General features: G+C 43.7%; 1 protein-coding gene across 1 annotated transcript in view; it reads left to right on the top strand.

Moving 5' to 3' along the window:
• Positions 1-25458, top strand: part of LOC126188668 (carboxyl-terminal PDZ ligand of neuronal nitric oxide synthase protein-like) — a 982042-nt gene that overhangs the window by 929076 nt on the left and 27508 nt on the right. Inside the window, exon 9 of the mRNA XM_049930273.1 lies at positions 10068-10268. Within this exon, the coding sequence (XP_049786230.1) occupies positions 10068-10268 (201 nt within the window). The remainder of the gene's footprint in view (positions 1-10067; positions 10269-25458) is intronic.

The following is a 25458-nucleotide window of genomic DNA, read 5'->3' as shown; positions in this document are numbered from 1 at the left end:
ACAGACACAAATCTGAATACAGCGAACAGACACGCAAATGACAGCACGGACAGTTCATAATTTTGTTAAAAAAATAACATGGGTAACGAGGGAAATTTTAACACGGATCTCCCCTTTCGCAGTCCAACGCCATGACCACCACATAACTTCAACGCCGTGCGTATTCCAAACCGCTCGGTGTTGCACATCTTGAGCTTCGACCACTCTTTCGATTTTTATTCTTTTTTCAGAGTTCAGTACGCTTTCTTTCTGTTACCATGCTGGATCCGTGTTCAGTTTTTGATGGGCTGTCACTAGGTCATCTAACCGCTAAATCTGAGGTGGGTCCCTTGTCGGATGATTCAAGTGAAAAGATTTACGACGTAATTATGGCCGCACGACCGGAATTAACAGACTTTGAACGAGAAATGGCAGTTGGAGTTAGACGCAAGGGACATACCATTTCGGAAATTGTAAGGGAATTCGATATCCCGACATCGATAGTGTCAAAAGCTTGCCAAGGATACCACAAAAAAATGTTCAAATGTGTGTGAAATCTTACGGGACTTAACTGCTAATGTGATCAGTCCCTAAGCTTACACACTACTTAACCTAAATTATCCTAAGGACAAACACACACATCCCGAGGGAGAACTCGAACCTCCGCCGGGCCAGCCGCACAGTCCATGACTGCAGCGCCCAAGACCGCTCGGCTTATCACGCGCGGCAGGATACCACATTTCAGGCATTACCTGTCACCCACAGACAACGCAGTGGCCGACGGCCTTCACTTAATGGCCGAGAGCAACGGCGTTTGCATAGACTTGTCAGTGTTAACAACACTGCGTGACATAACCGCAGAAATCAATGTGAGACGTACGACGAACGTATCTGTTAGATCAGTGTAGTGAAATTTGACGTCAATGGGCTGTGGCAGCAGACGATCAAAGCGAGTGCATTTGCTATCATAACGACATCGCCTACAGTACCTCTCCTGCGCTCGTAATCATATTGGTTGTGCCCTAGACGAGTCGAGAACCGTGACTTGGTCAGATAACTGCCGATTTCAGTTGGTAAGAGCTGATGGTAGCGTTCGAATGCGATGCAGACCTCGCAAAACTGTGGACCCAAGTTGTCAACAAGACACTGTGCAAGCTGGTGGTGTCTCCATAACAGTGTGGGCTGTGTTTAAATGGAATGGACTGGGTCGTCTGGTCCAATTGAACGGATCATTCATCTACATCTACATCTACATCCATACTCCGCAAGCCACCTGACGGTGTGTGGCGGAGGGTACCTTGAGTACCTCTATCGGTTCTCCCTTCTATTCCAGTCTCGTATTGTTCGTGGGAAGAAGGATTGTCGGTATGCCTCTGTGTGGCCTCTAATCTCTCTCATTTTATCCTCATGGTCTCTTCGCGAGATATACGTAGGAGGGAGCAATATACTGCTTGACTCTTCGGTGAAGGTATGTTCTCGAAACTTTGACAAAAGCCCGTACCGAGCTACTGAGCGTCTCTCCTGCAGAGTCTTCCACTGGAGTGTATCTATCATCTCCGTAACGCTTTCGCGATTACTAAATGATCCTGTAACGAAGCGCGCTGCTCTCCGTTGGATCTTCTCTATATCTTCTATCAACCCTATCTGGTACGGATCCCACACTGCTGAGCAGTATTCAAGCAGTGAGCGAACAAGCGTACTGTAACCTACTTCCTTTGTTTTCGGATTGCATTTCCTTAGGATTCTTCCAATGAACCTCAGTCTGGCATCTGCTTTACCGACGATCAACATTATATGATCATTCCATTTTAAATCACTCCTAATGCGTACTCCCAGATAATTTATGGTATTAACTGCTTCCAGTTGCTGACCTGCTATTTTGTAGCTAAATGATAAAGGATCTATCTTTCTGTGTATTCGCAGAACATTACACTTGTCTAGATTGAGATTCAATTGCCATTCCCTGCTCCATGCGTCAATTCGCTGCAGATCCTCCTGCATTTCAGTACAATTTTCCATTGTTACAACCTCTCGATACACCACAGCATCATCTGCAAAAAGCCTCAGTGAACTTCCGATGTCATCCACCAGGTCATTTATGTATATTGTGAATAGCAACGGTCCTATGACACTCCCCTGCGGCACACCTGAAATCACTCTTACTTCGGAAGATTTCTCTCCATTGAGAATGACATGCTGCGTCCTGTTATCTAGGAACTCCTCAATCCAATCACACAATTGGTCTGATAGTCCATATGCTCTTACTTTGTTCATTAAACGACTGTGGGGAACTGTATCGAACGCCTTGCGGAAGTCAAGAAACACGGCATCTACCTGGGAACCCGTGTCTATGGCCCTCTGAGTCTCGTGGACGAATAGCGCGAGCTGGGTTTCACATGACCGTCTTTTTCGAAACCCATACTGATTCCTACAGAGTAGATTTCTAGTCTCCAGAAAAGTCATTATACTCGAATCATCGACGGGAAATAGTTACGTTGGGCTACTCTGAGACCATTTGCAGCCAAACAAAGATGCAATTTTTATGGATGACGATACACCATCTCATGGGGAGGCAATTATTCGCAATTGGTTTGGAGAACATTTTGGACAGTTCAAGCGATTGATTCACGCCCAGATCGCCCGACAGGAATCTCATCGATCTTTTATGTGACGTAATCGAGAGTTCAGTTCGTGCTCTAAATCCTGCGTCGACAGCACTTCCGCAGTTATAGACAGCTATGGAGGTAGCACGGCTCCATATTTATGCAGGGGACTTCAGACGACATGTTGAGTCCATGCCATGTCGAGCTACTGCACTACACGGGGAAACAGGTCGGACACGATACTGGGACACATCTCATAACTTCTGTCACCTCTTTCTATGTAAGCATTGTATTTTTATTGTGATTACTAAATACGTACCACCTGCTTAGATTTTCCAGGTAACAGGTTCCAAATTTGTGGCAATAAATTAAATCAAACTGAATTGATTGGGTACCACTATTAATGTTCATTGAAATTCTATCCCTGTGGTTGTTCAATATCGTGTCCAAAATGAAACTTTGTTTCTTGCAGAAAAATCAAGACAAGGCAACAAAATACACTACTGGCCATTAAAATTGCTACACCAAGAAGAAATGCAGATTATAGACGGGTATTCATTGGACAAGTATATTATACTAGAACTGACAAATGATTACATTTTCACGCAATTTGGGTGCATAGATCCTGAAAGATCAGTACGCAGAACAACCACCTCTAGCCGTAATAACGGCCTTGATACGCCTGGGCATTCAGTCAAACAGAACTTGGATGGCGTGTATAGGTACAGCTGCCCATGCAGCTTCCACACGATACCACAGTTCATCAAGAGTAGTGACTGGCGTATTGTGACGAGCCAGTTGCTCGGCCATCATTGACCAGACGTTTTCAATTAGTGAGAGATCTGGAGAATGTGCTGGCCAGGGCAGCAGTCAAACATTTTCTGTATCCAGAAAGGCCCGTACAGGACCTGCAACATGCGGTCGTGCATTATCCTGCTGAAATGTAGGTTTCGCATGGATCTAATGAAGGGTACAGCCACGGGTCGCAACACATCTGACATGTAACGTCCACTGTTCAAAGTACCGTCAATGCGAACAAGAGGTGACCGAGACGTGTAACCGATGGCACCCCATCCCATCACACCGGGTGAATCGCCAGTATGGCGATGACGAATACACGCTTCCAATGTGCGTTCACCGCGATGTCACCAAACACGGATGCGACCATCATGATGCTGTAAACAGAATCTGGATTCATCCGAAAAAATGACGTTTTGCCATTCCTGTACCCAGGTTCGTCGTTGAGTACACCATCGCAGGCGCTCCTGTCTGTGATGCAGCGTCAAGAGTAACTGCAGCCATGGTCTGCGAGCTGATAGTCCATGCTGCTGCAAACGTCGTCGAACTGTCCATGCAGATGGTTGATGTCTTGCAAACGTCCCCATCTTTTGACTCAGGGACCGAGACGTCGCTGCACGATCCGTTACAGCCATGCGGATAATATGCCTGTCATTTCGACTGCTAGTGATACGAGGTCGTTGGGATCCAGCACGGCGTTCCGTATTACCCTCCTAAACCCACCGATTCCGTATTCTGCTAACAGTCATTGGGTCTCGACCAACGCGAGCAGCAATGTCGCGATGCGATAAACCGCAATCGCGATAGGCTACCATCCGACCTATATCAAAGTCGGAAACGTGATGGTACGCATTTCTCCTCCTTACACGAGGCATCAGAACAACGTTTCACGAGGCAACGCCTGTCAACTGCTGTTCGTGTATGAGAAATCGGTTGGAAACTTTCCTCATGTCTGCACGTTGTAGGTGTCTCCACCGACGCCTACTTGTCTGAATGCTCTGAAAAGCTAATCATATGCATATCACAGCATCTTCTTCCTGTCGGTTAAATTTCGCGTCTGTAGCACGTCGTCTTCGTGGTGTAGCAATTTTAATGGTCAGTAGTGTATATCTTCTATAAGGACGCAGGGTTATTCAAGAGGGGACAGTAAGGTCCAGCAATATTACAATCAAATATATTACTGATAGATACATAATTACTGATAAAAAGAACCGTTATTAAATTAATAAAGATACATTCTTCAAATTGATTTGTGGAATAAGAAGACACTGAAAATAGTAGAAAGTGCTAAAGCAATATGCACACAGTGATGAGGAAAGAATATAAGTGGCGAAGAAACCAATGGGGTATCATTCTAGTAACGGTACTGGCAGCAAATGGTAAAGTTCACTGACATTAGGGACTTCGACAAATGGCGGATTCTTATCGCCTAATGCCACTGCCTGGGAACAAGTATGTTTGGATCGACGAAGCTTGCCGGCTGATCTCGTACTACTGTGGTGAGCATGTATGGAAAGTGATTGAACGACGGTGAAATCACGAGTAGACGACAACATGTTGGACGTCCACGCCTCCTCACAGAACGTGGAGATCGGAGCATCAGACCACCCCTATGTGTTACCGTGCTGAACCAACGATATCCTCAGTTACAATTACAGTGGCCAGAGAATCATCAAGGTTGGACGGTGAATGAATGGAAACGTCCCCCCTGGTAGCATCAATCTCGTTTCTTGTTACACCAGGAAGATGGTTGTGTCTGAATCTCCCGTCACGCTGGCGAACGGCTGCTCGGAACACGCCCCGTGCCACAGACGCCGGACCACATGGGGCCCGTATTATACCATATGGGACCTTAACCTGGGTTTCATCGGACATTTGGTTAGTAATTGAACGCAAAATAACAACTATGATCTGCATGAACATTCATGCTTGATGTGTACTCAGATGGCGACAGCATCTTTCAGCAAGATGACAGATCCTGTCAGAAGGTCAGAATCGTGCTACAGTAGTTTGAGGAGCATGCTACTAAATTCACGTTGCTGTCTTGGCTACCTAATGGGCCTGATTTCAAACCGATGGAACTCAGCTTGGCCCCTATCCGGTGCCAGCTTCACGCCTGAAAGCCATTGGCTTGTAATTTAATGGATTGCATGACTTCTGCGTAGACATCGTACTCCTCATAGGTGTTGGAACTTATCAAGAATTTGTTGAATCCACCACACGCAGAATGGCTGCCGTCTTGCTTTCCATATATTGTCTAACACGGTATTAAGTAGGTGCTCATAAGGTTTTGGCTTATGTGTACACTCTTACACACTGTAATTCCAAGACTTTTGGATTCGCTTAGAGTCTCCGGAATCTCATGAGAGGACGATGACGCGATCCATGGGAGAGAAATGCGTGCCATCAGGTGGTTTTTCAGTTACAGCATGTTTGGCTGCAAGTCTCGCTCCTTTCAGACAGCATATCGCCCTTTTCGGTCGCCTCCAACTGACATCAAGTTTCACGTACTTTTTGTAAAGTGAGAGTACTGAGGACCGCTTAATAAAAACAGGGATGCTTTACGACGTGATGGAGGCCACCAAAAAGCTTTGTCCCAGGAAACTGAATGGACCTACAAAATCTAGAGTTACACAAACGTCTCTGAGTAACGTAACCACCGTGGAAAAACGAGCAGTGAGGCCCCAGTACGGAGGTTATGACCCATCTGTTATCTAAATGAGTTATATACGTAATTAGTAAGCGCTAGGAGTTACGGGAAGACTTGATGCCATCATGAAGCTCTTAGAAGTATTATGTCATTAGACACAGTCAAAAATAGGCAAGCAGTTAAATGCATTGTTACACACATATTACTCTCCATTACACACGTCTTGTTGTAACTATCTTAAATACTTGTAGCGCTTAATGCTCTCACAGGGCTCTAAATGAAACACAAAAATGCATTTTTGCTGCTTGAACATTTTGGATGGTGCTTTATGGTATAATACTTTTAAGAACTTGATAACGGTCCGATATCCTCCTGAAACATGTAGTGCTTTTAAATTAAGTAAATGAGACTTTTGGACAATTAACGCTCCATAATCTCCGTACAGTGATGCATTTATACTATGGCTTTACAACAGATAATAATAAGGCCATTTACAATGAAATAATCACTGTAACATGAGACTGCCATATCTCTTAAGGTACTGCTTAATAAACGGTGAGGGCTATCCCCGTGAAACTGGATACTCAGATATTGCATTATCAAATAATTCCTTAATAAAAATGCTAAATACTAATTTTCCAGTACTTCTGTATATAAAATGTTTATGTCACAACTTATTAAATATATCCCAACCGTTGGCCTAAGAATAAGTTGAAACTTCACGGTGATCCCACCCGTTTGCAAATGACTTTACTACTTTGTGCAGACGAGGGGCAGCGTGTGAGAGTCTGGGCGCCGACAATCTACAGATGACTGCAGCCACAGACTGTCGGCATTGCATTATTGTTTATATTTTTAGTTCACGCTGCCAGCATAGTTACCGCTCAGACGTGGCTTATACACCAGTATTAAAATCATTCTGTTAACTTTTTGATCGAATGATGTATAAGAGATACCGTTGTGGTTATAGTATCAGCTTTGCCGTCCTCTAGAATTCCATAAGCATGATTTTTTCCCAGTATTTCTTTTCAAATTTTCCTCAGCGTCAAGGAACCATAGATCTGCCAGGGTTCTAGGACTCTCTCCGTGATGTCTAATATTGAGTGCGTTCTGCTTTTAGAGAGATGCTTTTAACAAGGATGGTCTTCGCATGCTCCAATCATCAACGAGGGTGTTAAGAAAATAAAAAAAAAAAACATTTTACTAAGATTATTACCACAGAAGATCATCCTTTTATATCTGTATGATTGCTGGTGGAAAATATCGTTACCCATTGTTTATTAAGAGTTTTATAGACAGTTGCCTGTAACAGAGCGAGAAACATAGTAAACGACATCCCAGTATTCGGCTGTTCTGTAGGCTCTCTCTGAGTGGCTCCAGCTGTAAGACATGGACACTGAATAATATTCCAGGTCCGTTCCGCATCTCTGTGGCTCATTGTTATTCGCCTCGCATCTACTCCTATTTACTGTACTTCTTGACATAAAATAACAATCTGTGTGTGATCAGACGTTGACATCTGTCGTCTTCGTATCGCAGAAAGTTCATACCTTGTTTACTAAAGCCATATACTGTTTTCTCAACGAATGCACACATCGAAATACCATCGAAATTTAATGGATTGAGTGTGCTCTCGATAGACAGTTCAAAGAGTCAGATGTGTCTAATTGTGGCTACGTAGTAGGTCACGGAGGAATGTGTTTATGGCATACAATGTGATGTAAAGCTTTCGTTGACGTAATACTAAGCTTTTTCTGTTATAATTGTACGCGGAAGTTCCGTTTCGTGCTGGACTTCGATGTATCCCTTAACATCTAAACAATATGACGGACCTCAGATGCGGTATACGGATAGTGCGGTTTCTTTCCCTTTCTCACGTACATTATCTTACGTTTTTTTGGGGGGAGGGGTGGGGGGCATTGTTCCTCAGGACTAACTGGTGTAATGGGGCCCGCCACTATTTCCTCTTCAGTGGCAACCTCTTCACCTCAGCACTTAACACCAGACGTCCTCAAATATCTGTTGGAGATAGTAATATCTCTGTATTCGACTAGCATTTTTACCCTCTACAGCTCTAGTACCACGGATGGTTGTTCCTTGATGTCTTTAACACACATCCTATCATCACTCCTTCTTGTCAACGTTTTCCACGCTTTTCCCTCCTCCCCATTTCATTGGAGGACCTCTGCTTACATCTCAAACGCTTCTGTTTTCTTCTTTTCCGGTTTACTCACAGTTCGTGACCCACTTCCACACAATGTTGCGCTCCAAAAGAAAAATCTCAGAAATTTCTTCTTCAAAATAAGCCCAAAATTTGATACTGCAAGACTTCATCTAGCAAGGGATGCCCTCTTTGTCTGTGTTAGTCTGCCACTTACGTCCATCATACGTTATTTTGCGTCCAGGACAGCAGAATTCCTTCACTCCGTGTTCTCCAAATTTGATAGTAAAATTTTCACTAACGTCGTTTCTTCCACTTCTCATTACTTTCGTCTTTCCTCGGTATACCCTCGATCAGTACACTGATAAGCCAAAACATCATGACCGCTGCCCACGGCGACCTTGGATGCCGCCTTGTGCCGTTGCGGGCACGTGACGGGTTAACAAGAGTATGTAAGCGAAACGGACGCTGACGACGGATCACCCTAGCGAAGATATGGGCCGCAAATGGAGAAACCTATTCAGATAAGCGACTTTGACAAAAGGCAGATTGTTATTAAGTAGAGCCTGTGAACGAGTATCTCGAAAACAGCGAAGCAGGTCGAATGCTCACGTGCTACTGTCGTGAGCATCTAAGCGAAGAAGCAGAAGGCCAGTGAAACTACTACTAGACGGTAAATAGTTGGACGTCCACGTCTCTTCACAGAAGACGAGGTTCGGATCATTGGCCGCTCTGTGAAGTAGGTCAGATTGTGATCTGTGGCGTATCTGCCGAAAGGGCAAAATGCTGGTTCTTGCACAAATGTTCGAAGCACACTGTTCATCATACACTGTTAACGTGGAGCTCCGCAGCAGATTAACCCTGCGTGGAAACATGTCGGTTGTCCGGGTGAATCACATTTTTCTACACTAAGCCGATAGTCGTGTCCACAGACGCCGTCGTCGAAGTGAACGGCGGCTCGAAAGTTGCAGAAACAGGCTGATGGGAGCAGTGTTATGCTATGGGAGACATTCTCCTGCGTTTGCATGGGACCTGTGGTAGTAATCGAAGACACGCCGACAGCTGGGAACCACCTGCATCCCTTCGTGCTCGATCTCTTCCCCGACGGCGATCTCATCTTTCAGCAGTATAATTGTTCATGTCACGGAGCACTGTCCATGTTTCAGTAGCGTTACAGTGAACTCAGCTTATGTCTCGGCGACCAGATTCGCCTGATGTTTATTCTATGGAATCTCTCTAGGTCGCTATAGGGCACCATCACTGCATCCAGAAATCAGCGGCCCGGTATTTACACGAATTATATGAACTGTGCGTAGACATTTTATGCCACATACCTCCATACAACAAATTGTCGGATCCCTGATAGACAAATTCAGTGATGTATTCCTTCCCAAGACGAACAAACAAGCTATTAAGCCGGCGATCATAATGTTTTGGCTCACCAGTGTATGACGTACCCAGAAAACTGTTCATTTCATTCAGTTTATCCTACAAGTTTTCTAGGGTTTTTGCGAGGATAGCGAATGTCAACAGCGAGTCTTACTAATAGGCTTTTACTCTGAATTTTAATCGTACATTTGTCCACATTGAAGGAAAGCTGTCATTCCTCGCATTTTGCCTGGCTGCTGTTTGTTCCTCATCTGTATTAGCTGATGTAATTACTGAAGCGTAATGAAATGTAATACTGGTTTTGTTAATAGGACTTGTCACTATTATAATTGCAATTCCATTATGTGGAGAAAGTTGTGGACGCTCTTCCCCTCCAAATTGAAGGACTACACGGCATTAGCGCGATGCTATTCGGAGTAGCTTAATTACGCTAGTAATTGCGGCACAGATGAATGTGATGCATTAACGCGCATACGCTGGTCCTCAGGCGAGAACGCATCAGTTGCTGGTGCACAACAAGGAGCTGCTGGACCACATAGCGGCGCTGGTGGCGGCCCTGCAGGACCAGGAGCGGCTGCACCACCACCAGCAGCAACAGCAGCACCAGCAGCACCAACAGCAGCAGCAGTTCCAGCAGCAGCAGCCGCCGCAGCAGCTGCAGCCTCCGCACGTCGCAATGATGCCACAGGTAAACCAGCTACTGCTGCGTTACTGCATGCTCGGTTCACGCTTGTTTTCGCAACTTACAGCCTGAGTTGTTGTTGTAGCGTTTGGTAATCAAACTCGCCAACAGCCTACAATGCTATACAATCTAAACCTTTGATGCCGAAAAGTACAGCCTCCTCATATCGTCCGAAAAATGAAAGATAATTTTCCAGGAACAACACAGACACGTGATCAATGTCTCACTAGACGAACCTGATCCGAAAAGTTACTCGACACTTCAGATGTAAAAGTTACTGAAAGTCGTATTGAGCTGCCGAGAACTGGTGTCATAAATAATGTAATTTTCGTCTAATTTCAGTGGGAACAGAAATGCCTGAAGTTTTCTTTTTTTCACCTCAGCTTTTGCGTACGGTTCATGACAGCGCAATTGGTTTTCACAGATAGTTCGTTTTAATACGACTGTGATCTAAAAAAAATTGTACCTGAGTGTAGGCCAAACTGCTTTCTTTAATGTAGTATCCATTTTCCATGGTCGTCAAGAACAGGAGGGACAATCCGATTTCTTTTCATTTGCCGTATGTATCGTACAAACACTCTGTTTATACCTAGGTAATACATTTTGTTAATTTTTCAGTGATAACCTTCGTGCCTCATGAGCGATTCGTAAATCTCCTTTCAATAATTTTAGCAAGCGTATTGCGTACCACAGGGGAGTGTTATGGGACCATTACTTTTCACAACATATGTAAATGTCCTAGTAGATAGTGTCGGGACACTCAGATGTTTAGGACGGGTGGTAGGGACAGAGCATCGAGTGACATACTGAGACCTGCAGCGGATAGGCACTTGGTGCAGGGAGTGGCAACTGACCCTTAACATAGACAAATGTCATGTATTGCGAATACATAGAAAGACGGATCCTTTATTGTATGATTATATGATAGCGGAACAAACACTGGTAGCAGTTGCTTCTGTAATGTAGAAGTGGATACTTCCTGTGAATTATTATGGGTGGAGGTTATACTCAACAACCGAGCTAGGTTAATAATTGGCTCCTTTTACCGACCTCTCGACTCAGCAGCTATAGTGGCAGAACAACTGAGAGAAAATCTGGAGTACATTTCACACAAATTTCCTCAGCATGTTATAGTCTTAGGTGGAGATTTCAATCTACCAGATACACAGGGTGTTACAAAAAGGTACGGCCAAATTTTCAGCAAACATTCCTCACACACAAATAAAGAAATGATGTTATGTGGACATGTGTCCGGAAACGCTTAATTTCCATGTTAGAGCTCATTTTAGTTTAGTCAGTATGTACTGTACTTCCTCGATTCACCGCCAGATGGCCCAATTGAAGAAAGGTAATGTTGACTTCGGTGCTTGTGTTGACATGCGACTCATTGCTCTACAGTACTAGCATCAAGCACATCAGTACGTAGCATCAACAGGTTAGTGTTCATCACGAACGTGGTTTTGCAGTCAGTGCAATGTTTACAAATGCGGAGTTGGCAGATGCCCATTTGATGTATGGATTAGCACGGGGCAATAGCCGTGGCGCGGTACGTTTGTATCGAGACAGATTGCCAGAACGAAGGTGTCCCGACAGGAAAACGTTCGAAGCAATTAGGGAACACGGAACATTCCAGCCTTTGACTCGCGACTGGGAAAGACCTAGAACGACGAGGACACCTGCAATGGACGAGGCAATTCTTCGTGCAGTTGACGATAACCCTAATGTCAGCGTCAGAGAAGTTGCTGCTGTACAAGGTAACGTTGACCACGTCACTGTATGGGGAGTGCTACGGCAGAACCAGTTGTTTCCGTACCTTGTACAGCGTTTGCAGGCACTATCAGCAGCTGATTGTCCTCCACGGGTACACTTCTGCGAATGGTTCATCCAACAATGTGTCAATCCTCATTTCAGTGCAAATGTTCTCTTTACGTATGAGGCTTCATTCCAACTTGATGAAATTGTAAATTTTCACAATGAACATGTGTGGGCTGACGAGAATCCGCATGCAATTTTGCAATCACGTCATCAACACAGATTTACTGTGAACGTTAGAGCAGGCATTGTTGGTGATGTCTTGATTGGGCCCCATGTTATTCCACCTACGCTCAACGGAGCACGTTATCATGATTTCATACGGGATACTCTACCTGTGCTGCTAGAACATGTGCCTTTACAAGTACGACACGACATGTGGTTCATGCACGATGGAGCTCCTGCATATTTCAGTCGAAGTGTTCGTACGCTTCTCAGCAACAGATTCGGTGACCGATGGATTGGTAGTGGCGGACCAATTCCGTGGCCTCCACGCTCTCCTGACGTCAACCCTCTTGACTTTCATTTATGGGGGCATTTGAAAGTTCTTGTCTACGCAATCCCGGTACCAAATGTAGAGACTCTTCGTTCTTGTATTGCGGACGGCTGTGATACAATACGCCATTCTCCAGAGCTGCATCAGCGCATCAGGGATTCCATGCAACGGAGGGTGGATGCATGTATCCTCACTAACGGTGGAAATTTTGAACATTTCCTGTAACAAAGTGTTTGAAGTCACACTGGTACGTTCTGTTGTTGTGTGTTTCCATTCCATGATTAATGTGATTTGAAGAGAAGTAATAAAATGAGCACTAACATGGAAATTAAGCATTTCCGGTCACATGTCCACATAACATATTTTCTTTCTTTGTGTGTGAGGAATGTTTCCTGAAAGTTTGGCCGTACCTCTTTGTAACACCCTGTAGACTGGAACAATCAGATGTTTAGGTGGGGTGGTAGGGACAGAGCATCGCGTGACATTATACTGAGTGCACTATCCGAAAATTACCTCGAGCAGTTAAACAGAGGACCGACTCGTGGAGATAACATCTTGGACCTACTGATGACAAACAGAACCGAACTTTTCGACTCCGTAAGCGCGGAACAGGGAGCCAGTGTTAGCAAGAGTAATAGGAGGCAGATTTCAGACTACCTAACAGATCAAAACGAAAATTTCTTTTCCGACACTGACAATGTTGAGTGTTTATGGAAAAAGTTCAAGGCAATCGTAAAATGCGTTTTAGACAGGTACGTGCCGAGTAAAACTGTGAGGGACGGGAAAAATTCACCGTGGTTCAACAACAAAGTTAGAAAACTACTGCGAAAGCAAATAGAGCTTCACTGCAAATTTAAACGCAGCCAATACCTCTCAAACAGAAGCTAAACGATGTCAAAGTTAGCGTAAGGAGGGCTACGCATGAAGCGTTCAGTGAATTCGAAAGTAAAATTCTATTTACCGACTTGACAGAAAATCCTAGGAAGTTCTGAAGTTACTTTAAATCAGTAAGTGGATCGAAACAACATATCCAGACACCCTGGGATGATGATGCCATTGAAACAGAGGATGTCACGCGTAAAGCTGAAATACTAAACACCTTTTTCCAAAGCTCTTTCACAGAGGAAGACCGCACTGCAGTTCCTTCTCTAAATCCTCGCACAAACGAAAAAATGGCTGACATCGAAATAAGTGTCCAAGGAATAGAAAAGCAACTGGAATCACTCAACAGAGGAAAGTCCACTGGATCTGACGGGATACCAGTTCGAATCTACACAGAGTACGCGAAAGAACTTGCTCCCCTTCTAACAGCCGTGTACCACAAGTCTCTAGAGGAACGGAAGGTTCCAAATGATTGGAAAAGAGCACAGGTAGTCCCAGTCTTCAAGAAGGGTCGTCGAGCAGATGCGCAAAACTATAGACCTACATCTCTGACATCGATCTGTTGTAGAATCTTAGAACATGTTTTTTGCTCGCGTATCATGTCATTTCTGGAAACCCAGTATCTACTCTGTAGGAATCAACATGGATTCCGGAAACAGCGATCGTGTGAGACCCAACTCGCTTTATTTGTCGATGAGACCCAGTAAATATTACATACAGGCTCCCAGGTAGATGCCATTTTCCTTGACTCCCGGAAGGCGTTCGATATAGTTCCGCACTGTCGCCTGATAAACAAAGTAAGAGCCTACGGAATATCAGACCAGCTGTGTGGCTAGATTGAAGAGTTTTTAGCAAACAGAACACAGCATGTTGTTCTCAATGGAGAGAGATCTACAGACGTTAAAGTAGCCTCTGGCGTGCCTCATGGGAGTGTAATGGGACCATAGCTTTTCACAGTATATATAAGTGACCTAGTAGATAGTGTCGGAAGCTCCATGCAGCTTTTCGCGGATGATGCTGTAGTATACAGAGAAGTTGCAGCATTAGAAAATTGCAGCGAAATGCAGGAAGATCTGCAGCGGATAGGCACTTGGTGCAGGGAGTGGAAATTGACACTTAACATTGACAAATGTAATGTATTGCGAAGGCATAGAAAGAAGGATCCTTTATTGTATGATTATATGATAGCGGAACAAACACTGGTAGCATTTACTTCTATGAAATATCTGGGAGTATGCGTGGGGATCGATTTGAAGTGGAATGATCATATAAAATTAATTGTTGGTAAGGCGGGTGCCAGGTTGAGATTCATTGGGAGAGTCCTTAGAAAATGTAGTCCTCAACAAAGGAGGTGGCTTACAAAACACTCGTTCGACCTATACTTGAATATTGCTCATCAATGTGCGATCCGTACAAGGTCGGGTTGACAGAGGAGATAGACAAGATCCAAAGAAGAGCGGCGGGTTTCGTCATAGGGTTATTTGGTAACCGTGATAGCGTTACGGAGATGTTTAGCAAACTCAAGTGGCAGACTCTGCAAGGGAGGCGTTCTACATCGCAGTGTAGCTTGCTGTCCAGGTTTCGAGAGGGTGCGTTTCTGGAGGAGGTATCGAATATATTGCTTCCCCCTACTTATACCTCCCGAGGAGATCCCGAATGTAAAATTAAAGAGATTAGAGCGGAGGCTTTTAGCCAGTCGTTCTTCCCGCGAACCATCCGCGAGTGGACAGGAAAGGGAGGTAATGACAGTGGCACGTAAAGTGCCCTCCGCCACACACCGTTGAGTGGCTTGCGGAGTATAAATGTAAATGTAGATGTAGATGTAGACATAAATGTCATGCGTTTTCGTGACAATTCTTTGACGCACCCTGCAGGGGCAATGAAAATGTTCCTGCAGCGTTTTCGATGGAAAGTGTTTGATCACCCACCATGGAGCCCGTAAATGGTTCCCCCTGTGTTTCATCTGCGCTCACGTGAACCGCTGGCTAAGAAGACATTTTGGCACAGACAACGAGCTGTAGGCCAACGTAGAGAATTGGTGGAAAGCACAGGCGGCTGCCTTGTATGACGAGAGTATTGGAAATTGCTACAGCGCTACAATAAATGACTAAGTCGGAGCGGCGATTATGTAGAGAAGTAGCTGGAAGTTCTAGCTAACTGTTGCAAATAAAATATATTTGATTTTCACATTGGTTTCAGTTTCGGAACCGACCGGATCTTACTTTACGAATAGCCCTCGTATTATACAAGGTGCGATCAAAAAGTTTCCATTCTAAGGCCGTACAGTCCCAAATCGGTTTGCCAATCAGGAAAAATCGCAGTGGGCATGGAGGAAATCATCACGCCGACGCACCAGGTTGAAGATAACCGTTTGGTAAAACACCGTGTCCTACTGTGTGAAGAAGCCCGTAACTGCCTGCTACACACCCACGTCAGACAGGATTCGCCGACATTTCAAGGCTTTTTGAAAAGGATCGAAGGCGTGTAAATGGGATGGGGAGAGATCGGGACTATAGGGCGGGTATTCGAGTGTCTCCCGCTTGACGTGGCGTAATTTACACATTACAACATTTGCGACATGAGGATGTGCGTTATCGTGACGAAGCAACACCCATTGTCGCAGTTTTCCGGGAAGGTGATTTTCGACAGACATGCTGCCCAATACACATTCGTCATTCTCCGATGAATATCTACCGGTGTTTGTCCTTCGGCAGCCAAGAAACGAAAAATGACAAGACGGTCCTATATGGACGCATTTGTTAATGATGTCACCAAAGTTCACATTTCCGCATTGACCGCACGCATGTCGGAAAGGCACGAATGCCGCACCAGTTCCTGGGCTACATATCGGTAGTTATATACCCGCTTCGGAGTCGCGCTGCGATGCATATACGCTGCAGCAACGCTGTCAGACGGAAACGTTTTTCTTTTCCCATATTTCGGCAAGTACAGAAAGGGCAACAGCCTCAACGGGTGCGGGGCAAAGTCAGGACATGCGGGGACCAAGCAGCAATCGGTATTGTAATTGTAAACTGTCGAAGCTGCGTTGGTAAAGTACCGCAACTTCAAACGCTGATAGAAAGCACCGAAGCTGAAATCGTTATAGGTACAGAAAGCTGGCTGAAGCCAGAGATAAATTCTGCCGAAATTTTTACAAAGGCACAGACGGTGTTTAGAAAGGATAGATTGCATGCAACCGGTGGTGGAGTGTTCGTCGCTGTTAGTAGTAGTTTATCCTGTAGTGAAGTAGAAGTGGATAGTTCCTGTGAATTATTATGGGTGGAGGTTACACTCAACAACCGAGCTAGGTTAATAATTGGCTCCTTTTACCAACCTCCCGACTCAGCAGCATTAGTGGCAGAACAACTGAGAGAAAATTTGGGATACATTTCACATAAATTTTCACAGCATGTTATAGTCTTAGGTGGAGATTTCAATTTACCGGATATAGACTGGGACACTCAGATGTTTAGGACGGGTGGTAGGGACAGAGCATCGAGTGACATTATACTGAGTGCACTATCCGAAAATTACCTCGAGCAATTAAACAGAGAACCGACTCGTGGAGATAACATCTTGGACCTACTGATAACAAACAGACCCGAACTTTTCGACTCTGTATGTGCAGAACAGGGAATCAGTGATCATAAGGCCGTTGCAGCATCCTTGAATATGGAAGTTAATAGGAATATAAAAAAAGGGAGGAAGGTTTATCTGTTTAGCAAGAGTAATAGAAAACAGAATTCAGACTACCTAACAGATCAAAACGAAAATTTCTATTCCGACACTGACAATGTTGAGTGTTTATGGAAAAAGTTCAAGGCAATCGTAAAATGCGTTTTAGACAGGTACGTGCCGAGTAAAACTGTGAGGGACGGGAAAAACCCACCGTGGTACAACAACAAAGTTAGGATATTACTGCGAAAGCAAAGAGAGCTTCACTCCAAGTTTCAACGCAGCCAAAACCTCTCAGACAAACAGAAGGTAAACGATGTCAAAGTTAGCGTAAGGAGGGCTACGCATGAAGTGTTCAGTGAATTCGAAAGTAAAATTCTATGTACCAACTTGACAGAAAATCCTAGGAAGTTCTGGTCTTACGTTAAATCAGTAAGCGGCTCGAAACAGCATATCCAGACACTCCAGGATGATGAAGGCATTGGAACAGAGGATGACACGCGTAAAGCTGAAATACTAAACACTTTTTTCCAAAGCTGTTTCACAGAGGAAGACCGCACTGCAGTTCCTTCTCTAAATCCTTGCACAAACGAAAAAATGGCTGACATCGAAATAAGTGTCCAAGGAATAGAAAAGCAACTGGAATCACTCAACACAGGAAAGTCCACTGGACCTGACGGGATACCAATTCGATTCTACACAGAGTACGCGAAAGAACTTGCCCCCCTTCTAACAGCCGTGTACCGCAAGTCTCTAGAAGAACGGAAGGTTCCAAATGATTGGAAAAGAGCACAGGTAGTCCCAGTCTTCAAGAAGGGTCGTCGAGCAGATGCGCAAAACTATAGACCTATATCTGTGACGTCGATCTGTTGTAGAATTTTAGAACATGTTTTTTGCTCGAGCATCATGTCGTTTTTGGAAACCCAGAATCTACTATGTAGGAATCAACATGGATTCCAGAAACAGCGATCGTGTGAGACCCAACTCGCTTTATTTGTTCATGAGACCCAGAAAATATTAGATACAGGCTCCCAGGTAGATGCTATTTTCCTTGACTTCCGGAAGGCGTTCGATATAGTTCCGCACTGTCGCCTGATAAACAAAGTATCAGACCAGCTGTGTGGCTGGATTGAAGAGATTTTAGCAAACAGAACACAGCATGTTGTTATCAATGGAGAGACGTCTACAGACGTTAAAATAGCCTCTGGTGTGCCACTGGGGAGTGTTATGGGACCATTGCTTTTCACAATATATATAAATGACCTAGTAGATAGTGTCGGAAGTTCCAGGCGGCTTTTCGCGGATGATGCTGTAGTATACAGAGAAGTTGCAGCATTAGAAAATTGTAGCGAAATGCAGGAAGATCTGCAGCGGACAGACACTTGGTGCAGGGAGTGGCAACTGACCCTTAACGTAGACAAATGTAATGTATTGCGAATACATAGAAAGAAGGATCCTTTATTGTATGATTATATGATAGCGGAACTAACACTGGTAGCAGTTACTTCTGTAAAATATCTTTGAGTATGCGTGCGGAACGATTTGAAGTGGAATGATCATATAAAATTAATTGTTGGTAAGGCGGGTGCCAGGTTGAGATTCATTGGGAGAGTCCTTAGAAAATGGAGTCCATCGACAAAGGAGGTGGCTTACAAAACACTCGTTCGACCTATACTTGAGTATTGAGCATCAGTGTGGGATCCGTACCAGATCGGGTTGACGGAGGAGATAGAGAAGATCCAAAGATGAGCGGCGCGTTTCGTCACAGGGTTATTTGGTAACCGTGATAGCGTTACGGAGATGTTTAACAAACTCAAGTGGCAGACTCTGCAAGAGAGGCGCTATGCATCGCGGTGTAGCTTGCTCGCCAGGTTTCGAGATGGTGCGTTTCTGGATAAGGTATCGAATATATTGCTTCTCCCTACTTATACCTCCCGAGGAGATCACGAATGTAAAATTAGAGAGATTAGAGCGCGCACGGAGGCTTTCAGACAGTCGTTCTTTCCGCGAACCATACGCGACTGGAACAGGAAAGGGAGGTAATGACAGTGGCACGTAAAGTGCCCTCCGCCACACACCGTTGAGTGGCTTGCGGAGTATAAATGTAGATGTAGGTGTAGATGTAGATGATACCAGTGATGTGAATCCAGGTGCAGGACCTCTCGTCATTGATGGCCGTACATGTTCAAAAATCCCAGGCGTGTTCCAAAGACACTGACAACCGTAGACAACACGTTTCTGGATTCATCGACGCTTTAAATAGGGGTGGAATACACCAAAATGTCCCCACACAAAAAAAAAATCCAACCAGTTCAAGTCGAGGGACCTGGCACGCAATGGTATTGGTATGCAAACAATCAATACACTTTTTATGATGATTGAAAAAATTTTCTGGGTGTTGTATCGCTTCATTGTATAAAATACTTTCTTACTGTCAAAGACCTTCTTAATACCGTCGAAAAGTTGGTTCAAATGGCTCTCAGCACTATGGGACTTAACATCTGAGGTCATCAGTCCCCTTGAACTACTTAACCCTAACTAACCTAAGGACATCACACACATTCACGCCCGAGGCAGGATTCGAACCTGCGACCGTCGCGGTCGCGCGGTTCCAGGCTGAAGCGCCTAGAACCGCTCGGCCACACCGGCCAGCGTCGAAAAGTTGGTTTTAAGTTTATAACTAAGGTATTTTATACAATAATGCCTTTCAACACCCAGAAGAATTTTATCATTGGTAGAAGAAGCCTACGTAGATACACATGTTGCCGAAGATTCGTGCTTCATATTCTCGAACAGCCGCATGAAAGTATGTTGGTGCGCCATCATGCATTTACCTCGTATCTTTCCTTACCTCGTATCATCCAAACGTAACCTTAAACATTAACAGGGTTGTAGCATTCGCAAGACCATATTTTTGTATACATCGTATCGAGAAAACCGTTGGTTTCCGGACCTATGTTTATTGGGCTCATTTGCTTGTTTCATTGTCCTTCGCCCGTCCATTTTGTCTGTTCTTGTAAGAGTCAAACAACCTGTGACGTAATTTCAGTGCGTGTGTATTTGAGCATAACATAACAAGAAGTGAAGAATTTCGACATGTTACACGTTTGTCGTTCGATTTCTTAAATTCTTTTACAATGGAATTTAAAATATACGATGGTTAAAGGTGTGCAGCAGTGAATTGTGGGGTCTCCTTGCGATGTATGGTCATTACTTAAGCTGTGGCAGTGGCCTGCTTGATGTCTGTGGTTACTGCAGCGAAGATTCTGCCGTCGCCATGTTGCGTCGCTCGTGCAGTTGAAATGAAACAGGAAAATAAAAACATTTTTGAAACACGTATTTATAAATAATATTGTAATGCACAAAAAAACCATGTTGTTGTTGTTGTGGTCTTCAGTCCTGAGACTGGTGTGATGCAGCTCTCCATGCTACTCTATCCTGTGCAAGCTTCTTCATCTCCCAGTACCGGGTTCGATTCCCGGCGGGGTCAGGGATTTTCACCTGCCTCGAGATGACTGGGTGTTTGTGTTGTCCTCATCATTTCATCATCATCCAGGAAAGTGGCGAAATTGGACTGAGCAAAGATTGGATAATTGTACGGGCGCTGATAACCACGCAGTTGAGCGCCCCACAAACAAAACATCATCATCATCATCTCCCAGTACTTACTGCAACCTACGTCCTTCTGAATCTGCTTAGTGTATTCATCTCTTCGTCTTCCTCTATTATTTTTACCCTCCACACTGCCATCCAATGCTAAATTTGTGATCCCTTGATGCCTCAGAACATGTCCTACCAACCGGTCCCTTCTTCTTGTCAAGTTGTGCCACAAACTTCTCTTCTCCCCGATCCTATTCAATACTTCATTAGTTGTGTGATCTACCCATCTAATCTTCAGCATTCTTCTGTAGCACCACATTTAGAAAGCTTCTATTCTCTTCTTGTCTAAATTATTTATTATCCATGTTTCACTTCCATATATGGCTACACTCCATATAAATTCAGAAACGACTTCCTGACACTTAAATCTATACTCGATGTTAACAAATTTCTATTCTTCAAAAACGCTTTTCTTGCCATTGCCAGTCTACATTTTATATCCTCTCTACTTCGACTATCATCAGTTATTTTGCTAACCAAATAGCAAAACTCCTTTATTACTTTAAATGTCTCATTTCCTAATCTAATTCCCTCAGCATCACCCGACTTAATTCGACTACATTCCATTATCCTCGTTTTGCTTTTGTTGATGTTCATCTTATATCCTCATTTCAAGACACTGTCCATTCCATTCAACTGCTCATCCAAGTCCTTTGCTGTCTCTGACAGAATTACAATGTCATCGGCGAACCTCAAAGTTTTTATTTCTTCTCCATGGATTTTAATACCTACTCCGAATTTTTCTTTTGTTTCCTTTACTGCTTGCTCAATATACAGATTGAATAACATCGGGGAGAGGCTACAACCCTGTCTCACTCCCTTCCCAACCACTGCTTCACTTTCATGCCCCTTGGCTCTTATAACTGCCACCTGCTTTCCGTAGAAATTGTAAGTAGCCTTTCGCTCCCTGTATTTTACCCCTGCCACCTTTAGAATTTGAAAGAGAGTATTCCAGTCAACATTGTCAAAAGCTTTCTCTAAGTCTAAAAATGCTAGAAACGTAGGTTTGCATTTCCTTAATATTTCTTCTAAGATAAGTCGTAAGGTCAGTATTGCCTCACGTGTTCCAATATTTCTACGGAATCCAAACTGATCTTCCCCAAGGTTGGCTTCTATTAGTTTTTCCATTCTTCTGTAAAGAATTCGCGTTAGCATTTTGCAGCTGTGGTTTATTAAACTGATTGTTCGGTAATTTTCACAACTGTCAACACCTGCTTTCTTTGGGATTGGAATTATTATATTCTTCTTGAAGTCTGAGGATATTTCGCCTGTCTCATACATCTTGCTCACCAGATGGTAGAGTTTTGTCAGGACTGGCTCTCCCAAGGCCGATGGGGCCTTGTTTCGACTCAGGTCTTTCAGTGCTCTGTCAAACTCTTCATGCAGTATTGTATCTCCCATTTCGTCTTCATCTACATTCTCTTCCATTTCCAGAATATTGTCCTCAAGAACGTCGCCCTTGTTTAGACCCTCTATATACTCCTTCCACCTTCCTGCTTTCCCTTCTTTGCTTAGAACTGGGTTTCCATCTGAGCTCTTGATACTCATACAAGTGGTTCTCCTTTCTCCAAAACCGAGCGAGGTGGCGCAGTGGTTAGCACACTGGACTCGCATTCGGGAGGACGACGGTTCAATCCCGTCTCCGGCCATCCTGATTTAGGTTTTCCGTGATTTCCCTAAATCGCTTCAGGCAAATTCCAGGATGGATCCTCTGAAAGGGAACGGCCGATTTCCTTCCCCATCCTTCCCTAACCCGAGCTTGCGCTCCGTCTCTAATGGCCTCGTTGTCGACGGGACGTTAAACACTAAATCTCCTCCTCCTCCTTTCTCCAAAGGTGTCTTTAATTTTCCTGTAGGCAGTATCTATCTTACCCCTAGTGAGATAAGCCTCTACATCCTTACATTTGTCCTCTAGCCATCCCTGATCAGCCATTATGCACTTCCTGTCGATCTCATTTTTGAGACGTTTGTATTCCTTTTTGCCTGCTTCATTTACTGCATTTTTACCCCGTTACCCAAGGATTTCTACTAGCCCTCGTCTTTTTACCTACTTGATCCTCTGCTGCCTTCACTACTTCATCCCTCAGAGCTACCCATTCTTCTTCTACTGTATTTCTTTCCTCCATCTGTGACAATTGTTCTCTTATGCTCTCCCTGAAACTCTGTACAACCTTTGGTTTAATCTGTTTGTCCAGATCCCATCTCCTTAAATTCCCACCTTTTTGCAGTTTCTTCAGTTTTAATCTACAGCTCATAACCTATAGATTGTGGTCAGAGTCCACATCTTCCCCTGGAAATGTCGTACAATTTATTACCTGGTTTCTAAATCTCTGTCTTACCATTACATAATCTATCTCATACCTTCTAGTATTTCCAGGATTCTTCCATGTGTACAACCGTCTTTTATGATTCTTGAACCAAGTGTTAGCTATGATTAAGTTATGCTCTGTACAAAATTCTACCAGTCGGCTTCCTCTTTCGTTTCTTTCCCCCAATTCATATTCACCTACTATGTTTCCTTCTCTCCCTTTTCCTACTGTCGAATTCCAGTCACCCATGACAAATTTTCGTCTCCCTTCACTACCTAAATAATTTCTTTTATCTCATCATACATTTCATCAATTTCTTCATCATCTGCAGAGCTAGTTGGCATATAAACTTGTACTATTGTAGTACGTGTGGGCTACTTGTCTATCTTGGCCACAATAATGCGTTCACTATGCTGTTTGTAGTAGCTTACCCGCATTCCTATTTTCCTATTCATTATTAAAGCTACTCCTGCATTACCCCTATTTGATTTTGTATTTATAACCCTGTATTCACTTGACCAAAAGTCTTGTTCCTCCTGCCAGCGAACTTCACTAATTCCCACTATATCTAACTTTAACCTATCCATTTCCCTTTTTAAGTTTTCTAGCCTACCTGCCCGTTTAAGGGATCTGTCATTCCACGCTCCGATCCGCAGAACGCCAGTTTTACTTTCTCCTGATAACGACGCCCTCTTGAGTAGTCCCCGCCCGGAGATCCGAATGGGGGACTATTTTACCTCCGGAATATTTTACCCAAGAGGACGCCATCATCATTTAACCATACAGTAAAGCTGCATGCCCTCGGGAAAAATTACGGCCGTAGTTTCCCCTTGCTTTCAGCCGTTCGCAGTACCAGCACAGCAAGGCCGTTTTGGTTAATGTTACAAGGCCAGATCAGTCAATCATCCAGACTGTTGCCCCTGCAACTACTGAAAAGGCTGCTGCCCCTCTTCAGGAACCACACGTTAGTCTTGGCTCTCAACAGTTACCCCTCCGTTGTGGTTGCACCTATGGTACGGCCATCTGTATCGCTGAGGCACGCAAGCCTCCCCACCAACGGCAAGGTCCATAGTTCATATACGTATAAAATCACTTTAACAGAGGCCTACATTGTATTACTTTTAAGTCTTCTCACCTGCAATCAGCACCATGGAAGCTCCAGTATCTTGGCACACTACAGGCTACAACCTTGACTCACAGAAATGCCCTATGAAACAATGCATTTTTGTAACCACATGCAAAAGCTGAGTTGGTAAAAAATATTTCCTTTTCGTATGATAACATGTTACGATTAAACAGACTGAAAATTATATTGATCGCAAGTGCTTGTGGTTAAAAACAATTTTTAGTAAATGTTGATAATTTATGGTAGCGATCTACAGAACATATTTGAAATGTTGTATTTTACCTGCAATACAAGGGTACCAAAATGAAGCACTGAGTTAATGCACAACTAACATTGAGTTAATGCACAACTAACATTGAGTTAAGCACAACTAATTATTCAATATACTATGAAACATGCATTTAGGGTTCATTATTATAACGACTAGGTTATGTCTACAGGAGCATATTGCATTCAGGGGCCCCAGAATACAACCAATAACTGATTTAAAAGTTACATGAGACGCAAATAAGAGACACAAGACATGCTGGCAGCCTTTTTTTTATCAAGAAATGCCACATAGAGGACGCCTCATACGTTGTGACTATCCTTATCCTATAGAATTAAATTTAGTGTCGTATCTGTCATCACATTTTTTTCTCTTTAACTTTCTATCGACTCTGTATCTCAGGCAAGTAACTTGTTTGGTGGTCGTGGTGATGGTGGTGGTGGTTGTGGTGAACATTAAAATGGTAGTCATTATAAAGATTGTTCTTCACTATTATTATTGTTCGAATTGGCTCACTACCGTCATTCCGTTAGTCTCAAAAATATTTCTAGCCCATTTCCAGCAAAGAAATCATGTATATTTTCAGCTATGAGAGGTAAAAATCAACTGTTTAAGCAAATTCTTTAAGAATCAGTCCTATAGCAGAGGATTACTAGAATAAATTGATGTACAAACTATTTTAATATGATTGGAAAATATAAGTCCTTTACATAAAAAAGGTATTTCTACAGAGACCAAGACGTGAAGCACTGAGTTAATGCACAACTAACATTGAGTTAATGCACAACTAACATTGAGTTAAGCACAACTAATTATTCAATATACTATGAAACATGCATTTAGGGTTCATTATTATAACGACTAGGTTATGTCTACAGGAGCATATTGCATTCAGGGGCCCCAGAATACAACCAATAACTGATTTAAAAGTTACATGAGACGCAAATAAGAGACACAAGACATGCTGG

This window comes from Schistocerca cancellata, chromosome 5, assembly GCF_023864275.1.
Source record: "Schistocerca cancellata isolate TAMUIC-IGC-003103 chromosome 5, iqSchCanc2.1, whole genome shotgun sequence".
Lineage (NCBI taxonomy): Eukaryota > Metazoa > Arthropoda > Insecta > Orthoptera > Acrididae > Schistocerca > Schistocerca cancellata.
Note: the sequence above shows the minus strand (reverse complement) of the source record. Positions and strands in the feature narration are given on the sequence as shown.